The sequence below is a fragment of the Photinus pyralis genome, unplaced genomic scaffold (genome assembly GCF_008802855.1).
Source record: "Photinus pyralis isolate 1611_PpyrPB1 unplaced genomic scaffold, Ppyr1.3 Ppyr1.4_LG1, whole genome shotgun sequence".
In the NCBI taxonomy this organism is placed as follows: Eukaryota; Metazoa; Arthropoda; class Insecta; order Coleoptera; family Lampyridae; genus Photinus; species Photinus pyralis.
In genome coordinates, this window is record NW_022170249.1 from 19,383,680 (window position 1) to 19,399,866 (window position 16,187).

The following is a 16,187-nucleotide window of genomic DNA, read 5'->3' on the forward strand; positions in this document are numbered from 1 at the left end:
AGCATATTCAGTTTACTTCATTGCACTTTAATAATCAACTGAAGAAGAAGGTAATGAATTGTGGTATTACACTGAAGTCGCTAAACCTTAGTATTATATCTATGTATAGAACAGTACGGGATGCAATAAGTGTCGAAGATTATGAACAAGTGTTCTCCCAAATACCTTCAGATTTCATCTTGGGTGGGGATTTTAACGCTCACAATAAATGGTTTGGTTCCGAAAAAAACGATACAGCTGGTAACATATTACTGAATGCGATAAATGATAATAACTGCATATTTTTAAATGATGGTTCTCCGACTCGAATCTCTCGGCCAAATCAAGGTTTGTCGGCAATAGATATCACTATAACATCTCCAGCTATGGGCCACAGATGCCAATGGAGTACATTGGCAGATACTTTTACTTCAGACCATTTTCCGATCCTTATAAAAGTAGACAACCAATATTCACAAGCTACCCTAATTTATCCAACCAGAAAATGGAAAATTATACCAGAGAAACTACCCAGATAGCACAAGCATGTACTTTGAACGTTCTCAGAACATTTGCAGGTGGGCATTGATACGTTCTGGAGACATATCGTGAATGTACTATGGACGTTCCTGGAACGTTCCTTCATTGTCCAAATGGCACAAATTTGGTTGTTCACATAACGTTCTTAGAAAACGTTCCATGAACGTTCGTTAGGTTGTCTTGAAGACATTCAGTGAACATTTTTGAACGTTCATTGGAACGTTATTTAAGTGCTTTAAAAATACTTTACAATAAAAGTGTAAATTTATTTTTAACATTCTTATGAGTATGACATATATATGTAGTAAATGATAAATGTTAATTTCTAAGTTCTTGCTTTTTTGATCGGTCTGTGCACTTCCGCAGCCACTTGGAAATATCATTTTCAACCTCTTTTTCAGTCTTCTGGAATAATCTCACTGCAGCTTCTAGAAAAACATACAGTGGGGTAAGTCAATATTATACAAAGGTAGTTCAATTTGATCACTTAACCAGGGAAAATAGTTTGCTTGGCGCAAGCTGAACGCTAAGCTTTTGGGTGTAATGATAATTTAAATGTAAACCAATTTAAGTTTTCCTCCAGTTATGTGCCATAAAATACCATGTGTGCTAGGTACTACGATGAAAGGCAAATTGAAACACACAAGGTACGTACAAAGAGTAGATAGCAAAAGCAATTAATTTATAAATTAAATGAACTTACGTTTTAATAACAGAGCTAATTTTAAATCCGCAAACTTTTTTTTTTGTTTTCGTCCTAGGAAACTAAATTCGGCTCCTGCAAATCTATCCGTAATCAGTTGTTTTGCAGCTCGAAAAATAAACTCATAAGTTTTGTTCCCTCCCAATTGAGAAATTTCCTTGACCTATAAAACACCAACATTGTAAAATATTATCTACATAACATTTCAAAATAAAATATCAATATACATAGATAAGGTCCAGTTGTGTAACAGTGTAAAGTGGTCGATTTGATTCAATAGAAATTGAAAGAAATTACGTACCGCTAGAGCAAATTCATTTTGATCTGATAAGTGATTTTCTAATTCTTGTAAATCATTGTCACAGTTTACTGGCAAATGTGGTAGTTTAACAAAAATACTATCAGTAGGTGTTGCATTTTCTGCCCTATGTGCATTATCCTTGAGCATGTTTTCAATATCTGCCACTTTTGCACTTAGATCGGATAACATAGCTTGTAAAATGTTTTGTTTACGTAAAATGTGTCTCAGATACTCTATAAATAAATTAAAATTAATGAATAGGGTACATTTTCATACAAAAACTACTTACCATCATTACTACGTCCATCAGCATGGTCCGCTGCACGTAAAGTGCTAGTCGGCGTTCCGCCACGGCTTGATGGAGAATACCGTATTATGCCATCTTCGTGAAGATGAGAACTCAAATAAGAGGAACCAGGAACATTGGCACTATCTACATCAGGTACACTGCTCATAATTGCGCCGCACTTCTTTTTTTGATGAGACATCTTCATATTATGTTTATTAGTAATGTCTTGAAGTTGTTGTGGTTTTGAGCTGCTCGGGTTAGGTGGTTTCGGTAATGTAATTATTTCTTCTTCTTCTTCGCTCGCACTACTGCAGCCACTACTATACAATGGTTTTGGGGTCCTCCTCTTCCTTTTTCCTTTGCAGTCTTCGTCCTCTTCTTCAGTTTGGGTGTCTAAATCCGATGTTATCGTGGCTTTCCTTGATTTTCTTTCTGCTTCTTTAAATGTATCTACAAAGTATAGTATACACAATAATTCTAATTTTCTATTGATACCACATACCAAATGTATTGTTCCGCAGAGGCGAATACTGAAATTGCTGCCACGTTGTGGTATTTGGAGTTTCGCCTTTTTCGATTGCTTCTTCAACACGTTTTCGGTTGAAAGGTGGCCAATAGCATATGTTACCACACAGCCACGTACTTGGCACTACAGCCACTTTGTTTTCTTTTGGGAATTTTATTACCGACCACATTTGATCGTTGGTCATCCAGGCACTAAATACAAATGTATGTGATTGTTTTTATGACACAAGAACGAAATATTTTTGAAATCACTTATATACAACATAGGTACTAATTCTAACATTATTATATGTACCTAGCTAAGTCATTAAATTTAGCAGGAATGTAACAATGGAAATACAACAAATTCATTCTTGAATGGAAATTTAACAAGCTTAAATGAGACATCATCAGTACTCCAAATACTTAACTGTGACAAATTTTTTACAACAAATATGCCCAAAATAGAAGATCTGCATGGTTCAGAATAAAAGTCTTCCTTTATTTGAAATTCTTGTCCAATTATGAACAGTGCGTCACTTGTTTTTATAAAATTTTGGATAAGTATTATACTCTCATTGAATAAACAGCAGCAATTGTCAGCTTCCGTTAATTTTAAACTGAAGTTACCAAAATCAACTTGCTTATATTGTTCACAAACATTATTATTCAACAATGGCCCATCATAATGAAGACTTGAAGGTTTCGGATTTTTAGAATGAGGTATTTTATGGTGGGTATTTTGATTATATTTTTCAAATAGACGTTTTACAATTTGAGGTAAAGGTTTATCACCTTTTCGAATATATTTTTTTAAAGACTGTAAATAGTTTTCGAATGGATATGCCGTAAATTTCTCCAAAACACCGAATCGTTTAGCATCATTGGTAATATGCAGTAAATTGTGAATGTTATGAGAGATGTTTTCTTTTCCGTATAAAGCACCAAACGTTTCCACAAAGTATTTATATAAAGATTCTGCATAATCACTGAGCTTATTAAATAGAGCAAAATTGGACAATATTGTTGTGGCAACATGAAGTGTTAAAAAATTTAAGTACATATTCGCAGGCAAAATTGATTTAAAAACAAGAGGACCAGAATAAAATAAAATTTGACGAAACTCTGTAGCTTTAAATCTTTTGACTTCGTTAAGAGAACGAGGCTTTCTGTTAAATTCCAAGGGCACATTATTTCTTAACGATGTTAGAATATTTGAAAGTGTAGTTATTTTAGAAAACGGTAACTTGGTTTTAGGCTTTCCGTCAACCCAGATCAACATCAATTTTCTCATAACTCCTAAATGAAGTAAATGCATGGGATCTAGTACGACATCTTTGACAATATCAAAATTCGGTATTGCTTCAATAATCGAGGTACCAATATGATGATCATCATCTATTTTTTGTCTAAATTCATCATCAGTCCGAGATCTCAAATTATTAGTTTCAGGAAAACAAACCCTATTATTTAAAAAAGTGCCATCAATGTGACATTTGGAACAGGAACTATATCCCGAATGTCCTTTCGTAAATGTGACGAAAGATTTTGCAGGCGCATCACATATCAAAGCAAGTATTTTAAAAGGAACAACCTTGCCGTTACACAGATAACCATTTTGAGTATAAAAAACAGCTTCATTCACAAATTTTTCTAAAAGTGAATTGGCACTTTTGGGCTTATCAACCCCATGATAGATGCCAATTGGTTCAACGATATTGGGATTCTCATACAGATTGCACAAAATTGGGTACAATTGACTATTGGTACTTTTGGCTATTGGTAAACCGTCAATATTTACACAAATTTTAATATAATCCAAATCGTGACCATAATTGCTAATTAATCTATCGACTGCATTTGAAAGTCCACAGTGATAATAATGTCCGGGATCAATAACATCCACTTTTAATTTTCTCGGGGTATTTAATACCGTTCTGGCATCGGAAGGCAAATTTGGATGAAATTCCTTAAGGATACTGAGCAGATTGTTAAGCGTTGAATGAGGTACCGAATTGCTAATAGCCCAATCAGCAAGTTGAGTTAATAGATCGGGAAGTTCCAAATCACTTTTATCTTTTGTTCCACCTGCACCGTTACCACAAGTCACAGCAGATACAAAAAATTCTGATTGGTAATCACTTAATTGGTCACTACTTAAATTCGAAGATTGGTTATCACTTGTCGAGGCATCCGATTCAGTAGTTAAATTGTTATCCAGAAAATTAGGATGTGGGATATGGTTAATTTGATTAATTTCTTCGGTCGTTTTTTTCTGCGCTCGTCTATAAGTCGATCGATCAAGTTTGTATTTCGGCATTTAAAAGCTAAAAAATACTTATTATATATTACCAGGTACTCGCAGTACTACATTAAAAACTGACACATGCTTGAGGCTTAATAATTTGAATTAGAGAAATGCTACCTCCCTACTAGGAAAAATATGAATGCAATTTGTCAGAGGTGCGACAGGGAGCACTTTAAGGGGAAAATTCAAACAACTGACTATAAAGCCAGCAGCAGGCGACAAACTGCGAAAAAGGATCAGACTTCAAGTTCATTACCATTTGCAGTATTACATGATACAGTTTTTAGTATAATTCCAACAAAACTTGAAGACTATGCCTCACTTATTACACTACAATTATAAAGTTGAGGTTATGTCATATGATACCAAAAGTAGCAAAGTCATCTCTCCCCTCTGAGATAAAAATAAGTATGCACAACAAAAAATCTCAAAAATATGACGAGCAAAAACAAGATTTACTTACCAAAAGTCACAGCACAGGTCACGAAAATTCCAAATTACCAGAAAAACTGAAAAACGCTAAGTTAACGACACCTTTTTTTTGATCATCAACACTAGTCAAGTGCGAAACTGCGAACAGTGCGAACTGCGATGTGCGCGCTCGATCCGAGTCGGTCCAATCACCGATCGGTTTTGTTTCCCGCCATATTGCGAATGTAAGAGTGATGTGCATTATTAGTCTAATCAATGCTCCTATTTAACATATCAATTAATTAATGTAATGGTTTTGGTGGTTTTTCAATATCTATGCCAATGCAATATGAAAATTACTCTAGTGCCTTGGGTACCTATTATGAACGTTCTGTGGACGTTTGATCTGTACGTTCCGGGGATTTGCAAATAAAGACGCCCACTGAACGTTCATTTTATGTTCCGGAACGTTTGGGCCTTATTTGCACTTAGAGGGAACGTCTTTCGAACGTTTGGTGCTATCTGGGTAATAGCGTACAAGAGAATTTTAGAAAAGGATGTCATTCCCAATCTCGCTTCGGCCGAAACGAAAATTGATTTTTTTATCGAGAGAGTGCACAGTGTGGCCAATTCGATATTTCAATGTAAAGCGCCTTTTCATGTGGGTAATAGACCTTCGCCGGTGTGGTGGGATGAGGAATGTGCAAGGGTAGTAGAAGAACGCAAGAAGTGTCTCAACACTTTTAAGAAAAATCGAACTCTAGAAAATTATATAATATGCCAAGAAAAGTTTGCCTATTCCAAGAGGTTTCTGAAACAGAAAAAGAAAAAAAGTTGGAGACAAATGTGCAACGAAATAAATAGGAATACCCCTATTAGTGAAGTGTGGAAAAAAATTAGGAAAATTAAAAGAATTTTTGTTCCTAGCTTCAGTAAACCAGATGACGCAATATTAACAAAGTTTCTTTCACATATCACGCCACCATGGGTCTGCGAAGAGAATAAAAGGAGACTTGACGAATATCATATTGCAGATAGCTACCTGTTAAACCCGTTTACTCAAATAGAATTAGAAGCTTGCCTCAAGTCACACAATAATACTGCTCCTGGTTTTGACGACATACCATATGCACTGTTATCCAATCTTCCAGAAAGTTACAAGATGCTTCTCTTAGAAGCATTTAACAACATTTATTTGAATGGGGAAGAAGTGCAGCAATTAAAGAAGATTGTAATAGTGCCGATACTAAAGCCTCATAAAGACCCGACTCAGTGTACCTCGTTCAGACCCATTTCACTACTTTCTTGTATAACCAAAACGTATGAACGTCTCATAAAGACACGTCTTGAATGGTGGTTATTAGAAAATAAAACATTGCCTCTCAATCAGTTTGGTTTCAGGAAAGGGTGCGGAACTATAGATGCCTTGGCACTCTTGGTAACAGATGCGCAATTAGCCTTTGGTAGCAACGAATATATGAGCTGTGTTTTCTTTGACTTAAAGGACGCATATAATTGTGTTGAACTATCTATATTAGAGAATAAGTTGATAACCTTAGGTTTACCAGCAAGAGTCTCTCGAAGTATTGTGTCACTTTATGAAAATAGGTATGTGTATATTAGAACGTGCAACAATAAGAAAATTGGTCCAAGAACGGTATCGAGGGGACTGGCACAAGGATCCATACTAAGCCCAATTCTTTTTAACATATACACGGCCGACATTCATTCTATTTTTAATAGGGGTACAACAATAATCCAATTCGCGGACGACTTCTGTGTATATAGCGTTGAAGGGAACCTAGATCGGTTGAAATGCGAATTAGATAGCATTGTCAGTGAGTCAAAACAATGGTTTAGGGAAAATGGTTTTGAACTCTCTACCGAGAAATCGGCTATAATGTTTCTTTCGCGGCATCGCAAACTCCCGATGGGGAGGATCTCTCTCTCGCAAATAATGAATTCCCTATAAAAACATCTTTTAAATATTTAGGGTTAGTTTTAGACAACAAACTAAAATGGACAGACCATATAAACGCTTTAGCGGCAAATTGTGAAAAGGCGCTGAATGTTGTACGAGCTGTTGTTCGAGTGAGATGGGGCATTGATCGAGACGCAGCGCTCAGCTTGTTTAAAAGTTTGATAAGATCACGGATGGACTATGGATGTACTTTTTACGCGAACCTTAACAAGGCGAACTTGAAACGAATTGACGTCATACAGAATAAAGCCCTGAGATTGTGTATTGGCGCAATGATATCTACCCCAATCAAAGCCCTTCAGGTAGAAGCACAGGTGCCGCCTGCGGAGTTACGCAGAAAATATCTTGCCATAAAATACGTCATAAAACTCAAAGCACTTAACTGCATACAAATGTACCAACGGTTAAATAGGTTGTCAATAGCTGACCTTACGGGAAGGTATTGGGCCAAAAAACCATCTCCATTATTAGCAGATGCATACAGAGATCTAGAAGACATGGCAGTAGCTATCTACACTCGGGAAATAATGACTTGTGACTTTCTTCAATCCTTTAGTTCTCCAGAAGTCATATGTCCGAAATACAACGGTGAGGAAAACCATGATATTCAATTGTTTCAATCTATAAAAGAGGAATTGGGTAATGCCACCATTATTTTTACGGACGGTTCCAAAAATCAAACGGGAGTAGGTTGCGCTTTCTATATCCTCTCCAATAAAGAACATCAATTATTACAACTTCATAACCTGACATCTATATATTCAGCTGAAGCGATCGCCATATACGAAGCATTAAATTATTGTAGGGCGCGCCATATGACAAACGTTGTGTTGATGTCAGACTCCATGAGCGTTCTCAAAGGTTTTCAATCGAATTATTGCTCGTTCACAATGGATCCAATCTGTCAAAAAACTTTTAAGCTCATAGCAATGATGAGAACCGGAGGTTGTAAGATTAAATTTTATTGGGTGAAGTCTCATGTCAATATAAAAGCTAATGAACGAGCAGATGCGTTAGCAAAAAGGGCTATACAAGAGGGAACACCATATAATAAAATAATAACACCGAGTGATGCCGTAACCTATTTTAAGCACCAAATTTTGTTTACAAGATGGCAAAATCTTTGGGAAGACTCCAACTCGGAGAAAAGCACGCAATATACGACAATCCACCCTCAGTTGATTCGAACTCACTGGTCGAGGAACGTTACTGTGAGTAGGTGGTATGCGACCACAATAGCTCGACTAAAATTTGGTCACGGGCAATATCCATTGCATTTACATAAAATGGGATTGACAGATACTCCCAGTTGCGTATGTGGAGAACAAGGCGACCTTAATCATATTTTCCTTGGTTGTGTGAATAACGCTAATTTCACTGACAAATTACTTAAAGAAATACGCTGTCATAATATGGAATTACCAACCAATATGTTCACCCTATTAGCTTCAAATAACAAAAAAATCTACGACGCCTTGGTGCAATTTTTGATGGAAGCTAAAATTCAAATTTAAATAAATAAAATCATTCATTGAAGAATACCTCTGTCATAACATACTTCTGTTCGTCATCCTAAACCGTTCCGTGGTCTGTTGTCTGTCGGTTGTGTTTGTCTGATTAAAAGTCTCCATGAAAGACCGCATGGAGTGAAGAGTGTCATCCTTGTCATTTTGTTTCCATTCCTGTTAGCCACATGGGCATCGATCCCGATAGGGCTATTTAAAATTAAAAAAAAAAAAAAATTCGGGCGAATGCCAGAAAAGTTATATAATTCTTCAAAATAACCTGTTTATTAACAATGTGCACGAAAATGCATCATCAGGTATTTGATCAATGTTATGATTATATCATCAGCACATAACGGTATTGGTTTCTGTGGATGTGTTGCGCACGTCTTAAGCGGAACTTGGTATCGATAGAAATTTAATTTTGAGGAAAATCAATCATGTACATATTTTACTCATAGTCAAAATGTTAATCTCGAAGGAATTTACCGCAACACATTGATTGCACTTTGGCGGTAACTAAGGATATTTCTAACGATCACGAGTCATACTCAGATACCGAAAACCCTGAAGGCGAGTTGAATTTTCTGGACATCAGGAAGAAGGTTGTCGCAACAACAAAAATAGGATCTAAGGTAAATAGTAAACAGAACAGACATTTTGGCACAAATTACAAAATAAAGAAATTCTCTGGAAACGAGCATCAGTTAGGAGCGGATGATTAATAACGGGATTAGCAGCTAACAGGGTGAATCTTAGAGATATATTGTTGCGGGTCGTTGTCATAGGGATGGAGTTCGAGGATGCTGTTGAATTGATGACGATGGTGGTGGTTTTACTTGGATTAGATATGTGTGTCCCACTTCAGGAAATTTGTGCTCTATGGTAGTAAACACGCCCTTTAAAATCAAGAATTGGCAAAAACAAATCATCAGGAAATTTTTATTTTGGCCTGGGCACGAATCAGACCACATTAATAGATGATCTCTAGTGTTAGATTCCTGAAAGTGTTGAACAAAATTCCATAAACTACTGATTACTTCCACAGCACCTCGCTTTGCTACATCTTCAGTCCATGTTTGCATGTAAGATATGTCGCCAATTGTTGTAACAGTATGTATCCCTAAGTTGTAAAACCACAACTGCCTTAAGTAGAATGCCTTGGAAACGGTAAGTTTCGGCAAGGGCATAGTTTGTTGAAGGTCAACGGTTAAATATAATACCTTAGGATTACTACGAGCATTTTCTCTGTCTGATTTGAGCAAGCTGAAGCCACTGTGCACGTTTTCTAGGTGTTCTTCATTCGCCTCTCCAGCATCACACCTACTACATGTATCACTCTTAGGATGGCTAAATGAAAGATTAAATTCTGTAGAAAATATATTTGCATACGAAGACTTCTTGATGATCTGGCTTGAGGTTTGTTATTTTCATGACACTTTTCTAAATAGAGTTTGTGCATAATTGATAAATTTAGTTGGGGTGATAAATAAAGCTTGTGCGGGTTACTATTCCTTGAATAGTGGGACGATTCTGCCGGAAACTGCCCAATATGTCTTTTTATATATTCAAAAACTTCATTAGACATTTTATGAGGGCGGTTATAATGATGGCCGCGAGCATCAGGAGATGGAACTGATGAACCCTTACGAAGCTTTTTTTATATGACTTCAACTTTTTTTTTGCTTATGGAAAACAGAGAAAGAAATGCGGTTTTACACACTTTTACTTGTTATTAAGTAATCATAAGAAAATGACTTATGCTTTTTTGCACCTTTTACCATTCGCTTTGAAGGCATTCCAGCAATACTTTTGAAAAGCAAGGAATGTTTAGCGTTAATATCTAATTTGTAAAATCCATTAAATAAAGATTGTCGAGATTCAATTGTGAATTTTTTTGTGCATTGTAATCTACAACTTTCAGGGCACAAATTGTCCAAACATACTTTTTTTTCAGGTACTTCATACCCTTTTTGCGAAGTGTATCGTCTTCCCTTTTCTGTCTCTGCTGCTGCTTTTATTCTTTTCCATGTTTCTGGTCGTCTTATCCGTTTTCTACTAATTTTAGGGGTTGCTGGGAATGATTTCAACTTTTTTTTGCGTGTATCTTTTGGTGATTCATTGTGTGGTGCTGCTGCAGTCGATTTGTCGCCATGTATAGTAGCTCTTTTGGCAGATGCCAAGGTTTCTTTACTGCTTACTATTGTCCCATTTTCGCTTTCATCACTTTCAGACTCATTTTGAGCCTGGAGTTCAGAATCACTACTATTTTCAGATTCATTAGGAGCATATTCGTCACCTGAGTCTTCGTAAACCTCTTCAGATTCTGAATCAGCTGATAGTTTAAAACATTAGTTAAAGAGAAGTGTATAGTTTTTGTTTACCTTGCTGTGTTTGCTGCTCATGAGTATTATCCAAATTTGTCTCTAATGGATTAGCTGATGTGGCAGTCTCTATGACAGATGAACCGCCACTCTTGCTGCATTCTAAAAGACAGTAAGATTAATGTAAGGTTCGCCTGTATGTACAGTCTCTTGTAAAAGTAATGTCCCTCGGATACCTACCACTGTAGCATAGGCAACCAACATCCCAGCCGCCTAGTCCAAGTTGGATTTGCGGGTGTGCGAGGTAGCTATCTAATGCGGTTCATTTTCAGCAGATATTCCCATTTAGCCAAACTAAATACTAGTTAGTAGAATAAAAGTGAATGCCATCGATTTATTAGCTCAAAGGATCTGCGCTGCATATCCTTGGCTTGGTGCAGTAAACATTTTTACATTTCTTACAATTGGTTTGGTGCGTTTTAAATTTGCAAATAGTTTAGCTAGAGACTATTAAGACAAAATAATGGCCTTTCACTTTTTAATTTTTTGAGTAGGTTTTCTTCTAACGAAATAAAGGTGATATTCTTGTCCTTTAATGACATTGAAATTCCAGTGTCATTAATAATTACTTGCGAGTAGGTCTCCTCATGGAATGCGATTAATTGCCCTACAAGTGCACTGTGCAACAATACCTTTCTTTTGTAACTAGCATCAGAAATTAAATGATATGCATTTGTGATACTTGGTCGTGGTTGATTTAATATCGAATTTAGTTTAGGAGAGCTTTTACGTTGCATATTTTTGAGTAGGTAGGCATATTATAAGGATATTTAGTCCAGGTTATAGGTATATTTTTTGACAAAAAAATTAGTTACCAGTTAAACCGGCTTTTTCATGCAGGTGAAATGATTAGAAATTAGGGAAAAATAATTAAAACAGCTGAATTTTTCCGCGGGTGCCATCCCGGGGTTTGAAAGGAGTGGGAGGTGGTAGTTACAAAAGGAACGGCATTGTTGCGCTTCCAGTGCAGATAATCGCATTCCATTAGGAGGCCCGAGTAATTAATAATGAGACTTCAATTTCAATGTCAGTATAAAACGACAAAATCATCACATTTATTTTGTTAGAAGAAAATCTACTCGAAAAAATTAAAAGTAAAAGGTCATTATTTTAGCTAAACTATTTCCAAATTTAAAACGCACCAAACCAATTGAAAGAAATGTAAAAATTTCTATTGTATTAAACCAAGGATAGATTAAAGCAGCGCAGATCTTTTGAGCTAATAAATCGATGCCATTCATTTTCATTCTACTAACTTATTTTTAGTTTGGCAAAGTGCGAATACCTGCTGAAAACGAACCGCATTAGATACCTACCTACCTCCCACACCCGCAAATCCAACTTGGACTAGTCGGCTGGGATGTTGGTTGCCTATGCTACAGTGGTAGGTATCCGAGGGACATTACTTTTACAACCTAGTACATCACCTCTTAGAGTAGGAATTTTGGCACATTTTCATAAAATCAAAATGGATATATCCAAAAAGTCGTCAATTTTATTTTTCTGTGTGTTACGGTTACTGAGGAAAAATTGGGTTTCTATCTTGCCTCTTGTTAAAAAGGCGTGGTCAGACGCACTTGTTTTGGCTATTGTTTATTGATCGCTTATTCATTCCGGAGAAATCGTCGAAAGTTGCTGTTCGAAATAATGCACAGGTTCGCAACCTATCAATACTAAATACACCCAACTTGTGCAATATTTTGCAACACCGTTGTTTACCACAGACTGCCTTTCCACATCTAGATAATGCACTAAGTACCTATTATTACATAATGGGGAACCTAATTTTCTGTCAAATAGTATTCCAGATAAATGTAGGTTTGTAGAACATTGATAGTTATAAAATAACAGTTCGGAAGCTTTCAAGAACGGAATTTATAGTGAGTCTTAATGTTCATTGAAGCGTATTATATTGAGTGAGGTTCTTGTACATGTACAACGGACAACCATTTACCTCCATTAAATTTAATCTGATAGATACTTACAAAAATGCTGTTGTATAATTTAACCTACCAAGCGAGCCATGGAAGCAATCCATCCTTCGTGACTGCTTTTGTGAGAAGGATTATGAGTCTAGATATATAGCGACACGAGATTTATTCATTTCTACACTATTGTGTCCATTACACCTTCACAACCGTTTTGTTGGCGTTGTTTTACTGGCGGCCAAAATGTTCAATAAAAGGACGCCAGGTCCAGGAGAAGGTTTCTATAATCTAGTTAGTTCTAAAGGTGTCAATGTTTCAGTTAATATTATATCGAGCGATTCAAAAATTCAGCGTCATAGTTGGCAATGGAAGTTGAATTGTGAACTGACAATTGTCTTAATTAGACATTTGAATTTTTAATTTAATTCACAATTCGAAATAAACTGACATCAGGTCCGTCCGACAAGTGTATGAAATTCGTTCAATATAAACACCTTATCAGCGCCAACCATGATGTTGAATTTTTGGAATCGCTCTTTTAGTTCGTATTTATGTAAATCAGTTTTCCTTACTTACTTAGTTTTCCAGCGTGTGTGAAATAACGCGCGATCAAAAATTGCGTTCGAGTCGCTTTTAGAAGTTCAAGTTAAGTACGATTTCACATGTAAACAATAATTCCAAAAGTGACTCGACGGCAACTCATTTTTGAACGCATAGGTAGTAGTAGAACTTCTACGCCAAAATGGAATTTTCTCGTGAAAATTTTAAGCGTCGTGATTTATTTTGATTCCAAATGTGGTTTAGTGCCAAAGTGATGCATCGATCGATTGAAAACGAAGCTCACTCAAAGAGCAGGTGTGGTTATTGTCATTTAGAAATCATTCAAGAAATGATTTACTATTTTTACACCAAGCATATTTGGACATATTCGCCTTATACTTGTGTAGGTGTGGGTGCCCAATGCCCATTATGTATTATGGATATAGTACATATCTCGGTAAATAACAACAGAGTATACAAAATTTCTCTATATAAAAATTATTTATCATTTTATTTCCCTAGTATTCAGTTGTTTTTATTTCAAAAAACAAATTAGTAATAGAAAACAATTGATTTTTTTTAAATAGCAATGTACCCTACTTTCATTAGCTCATTTGATAAAAATAATTTTTTCCGCTTTTCGATGACGTAACATGTTAGTACCATATTATACATGATTTTTTTTCAAAAACTTTAAAAATCTCTTTATTATAAGTAATTATATCAATACCGTTAATTTAGATATCCTACATCAACATAAAAAACAAATGAAGTTTCAAAACAAAACTAACAATAAAATGGTTTTCATGGCAATAAGTGTTCAAATTATTCGCCAATGCCCACGAAAAGCTTGAAAACTCTGGGAGAAATTGCTGCAGCAATTCTTTATTATTGGTTGTTTGGTTTTATTTTAACATTTAACATTTAACGAGGTCGATTATGTTCCTATATGGTAGGGTAGGATTATATTATACACTAATAAATTATTAAGGTTAAGGTTAGTTTAAGGAGATATTATTAGTAATAATATCTCCTTAAACTAACCTCTAGTCTAGAAAACGATACTTTGGATTAAAGAAAATTAAAGAAAACTGACTTGACCTTGGAACGTGACTTTCATCTATTTCCCAATGTCACCCCCAGGATCGAAGCAGCGAAGTGAGCGACTGTTGATCGATAGATTTTCACTACTTTTCAAAACCGAGTAAGAAACTCTTAAACTTCACCTTGACTTAATTCACAAAGTTACCACCAGGAGTTAGCAAGCTTTGAGCTTCACCTTCACCAACTTTCTAAAGCCATCACCAAGAGGCGGGTGACCGTTACACCTTCACTTTGATCTGCTTTTTAAGGTCAGAGTCCTTGAATTCAAAATATGTCTCAGAACGACAATGACAATGAAATGGGCAGAAGCAGGAGTGATCTTTGAACTTCACCTTTAGTTAAGTTCTATAGGTCAGCACTAAAGGCTACCAACCTTGCGAGCTTCACCTCTACATATTTTCCAGTCATCATCAGGGGGCGAGCAATCTTTGAGGTTTACCGGCTGGCTTACTTTTTTATGTGCATTTTCTAAAGTGGGACAATGTAAACGAGTAGGAGGGGTCCATTTGAATATGATACGCGTTGATTTTGTGAGGGGCGAAAAGTACACTCCTGGCGTAGGTATTCAATGCGACGTAAACGAGTTTGTGCCAGCTAGGCGAGCTATAATAGCGTTGCAGGTTTTTGATTCCATTGATTCAGCAGTTTCGAAAGGCGGCGAAAGAATTACGTAGGTATAGTGAAAAAGCACTACATTTACGGGGAACCGAACGGAGTTAAACCAATGAAGAGCATACAGTTCTTCTGACTGGTTGGATATCTGAACGATCTGAAAAGACTAAAAATGGTGAAAGGTGTTTGGAACGCGTGTTGGAAGTTTCAGTGTTGGCCGCTTGAACGAAGAGGTGAGGTTGTCGAAAATAGCATGTTCCAAAAAATAAGGGTTTAGTTCCGTAGAATTGACACTACATATATAATTCTAGGGATATAACTAAATGCATGGGTCATATAATATGAATTTGCGAATACGCCACATTGATTTAATACTTTTTTCTATACATATATGACTTTCGCACAATTTACCCCTTGATTTATGAAAAATGCGATTTAGAAATCCTTTAAACGGAAAATTTGAATAAGGTATTTAAGTGTGCCTTTATTGCACTTCCGAAAGTTTTAAAAGCTAGGTATTTATACTTTCGAAAGGTCAAACTCGGTTCGAAGTGAAAATGGTCGCAGCTTAAAATATTAAATGTGGAAATGGGCAGATGTGAATTGCGATTTTCAACTTTCTGAACTGGTTTAACTGAATATTTCATTAACCTTTGAACATTTTTTATTTAGTTAGCACTTTGTAATGAACTTATCGTCCAAATTGCTTACCGCGGGCAACTTCACAGGATAAGATTTATCTTGCTATTATATTTTTTTGCAGAGATTTTCAAGACGCGCGTGACTTTCCCGATAAAATTTACGATCTCTCATTTTACAGTATTCGAGATTGATTGAACTGGAGGTTTCTTTTAACATGCATATTTTCACTTCTAACTTTTTAAAAACCTCTTTTTGGAACAAGGACCTATACAGCCTACAGGTACTTATTGCCGGGATAGGCACATTAGTGCACTTTTTGTAGGCAATGGTGTAGGGATAAATACCTATAAGCAAAGAGTAACCATCTCTTTGCTATAAGTTACATTCATTTTAGAGTGATCTGATAAGTTGTACTTTTCTATTTGCTTCATTCTCACCCCGTCGTTGCACAGATGA

General features: G+C 36.0%; 1 protein-coding gene across 2 annotated transcripts; it reads right to left on the reverse strand.

The window, feature by feature from the left end:
• Positions 1 to 768: 768 nt before the first annotated feature.
• LOC116159219 lies at positions 769 to 5,166 on the reverse strand. 2 transcript variants are annotated; one of them, XM_031472168.1, is made up of 6 exons: positions 5,088 to 5,166; positions 2,315 to 2,529; positions 1,813 to 2,250; positions 1,524 to 1,756; positions 1,223 to 1,385; positions 769 to 947 (listed from the first exon to the last, which is right to left on the reverse strand). In XM_031472168.1, exons 2-6 carry the CDS (start codon positions 2,520 to 2,522, stop codon positions 838 to 840), a joined length of 1,152 nt encoding a protein of 383 aa, XP_031328028.1. In that variant the 5' UTR covers positions 2,523 to 2,529; positions 5,088 to 5,166; the 3' UTR covers positions 769 to 837. The 2 variants fall into 2 exon arrangements, with proteins under 2 accessions (XP_031328028.1, XP_031328027.1); XM_031472167.1 differs by having other exon boundaries at positions 1,813 to 2,262.
• Positions 5,167 to 16,187: the final 11,021 nt, after the last annotated feature.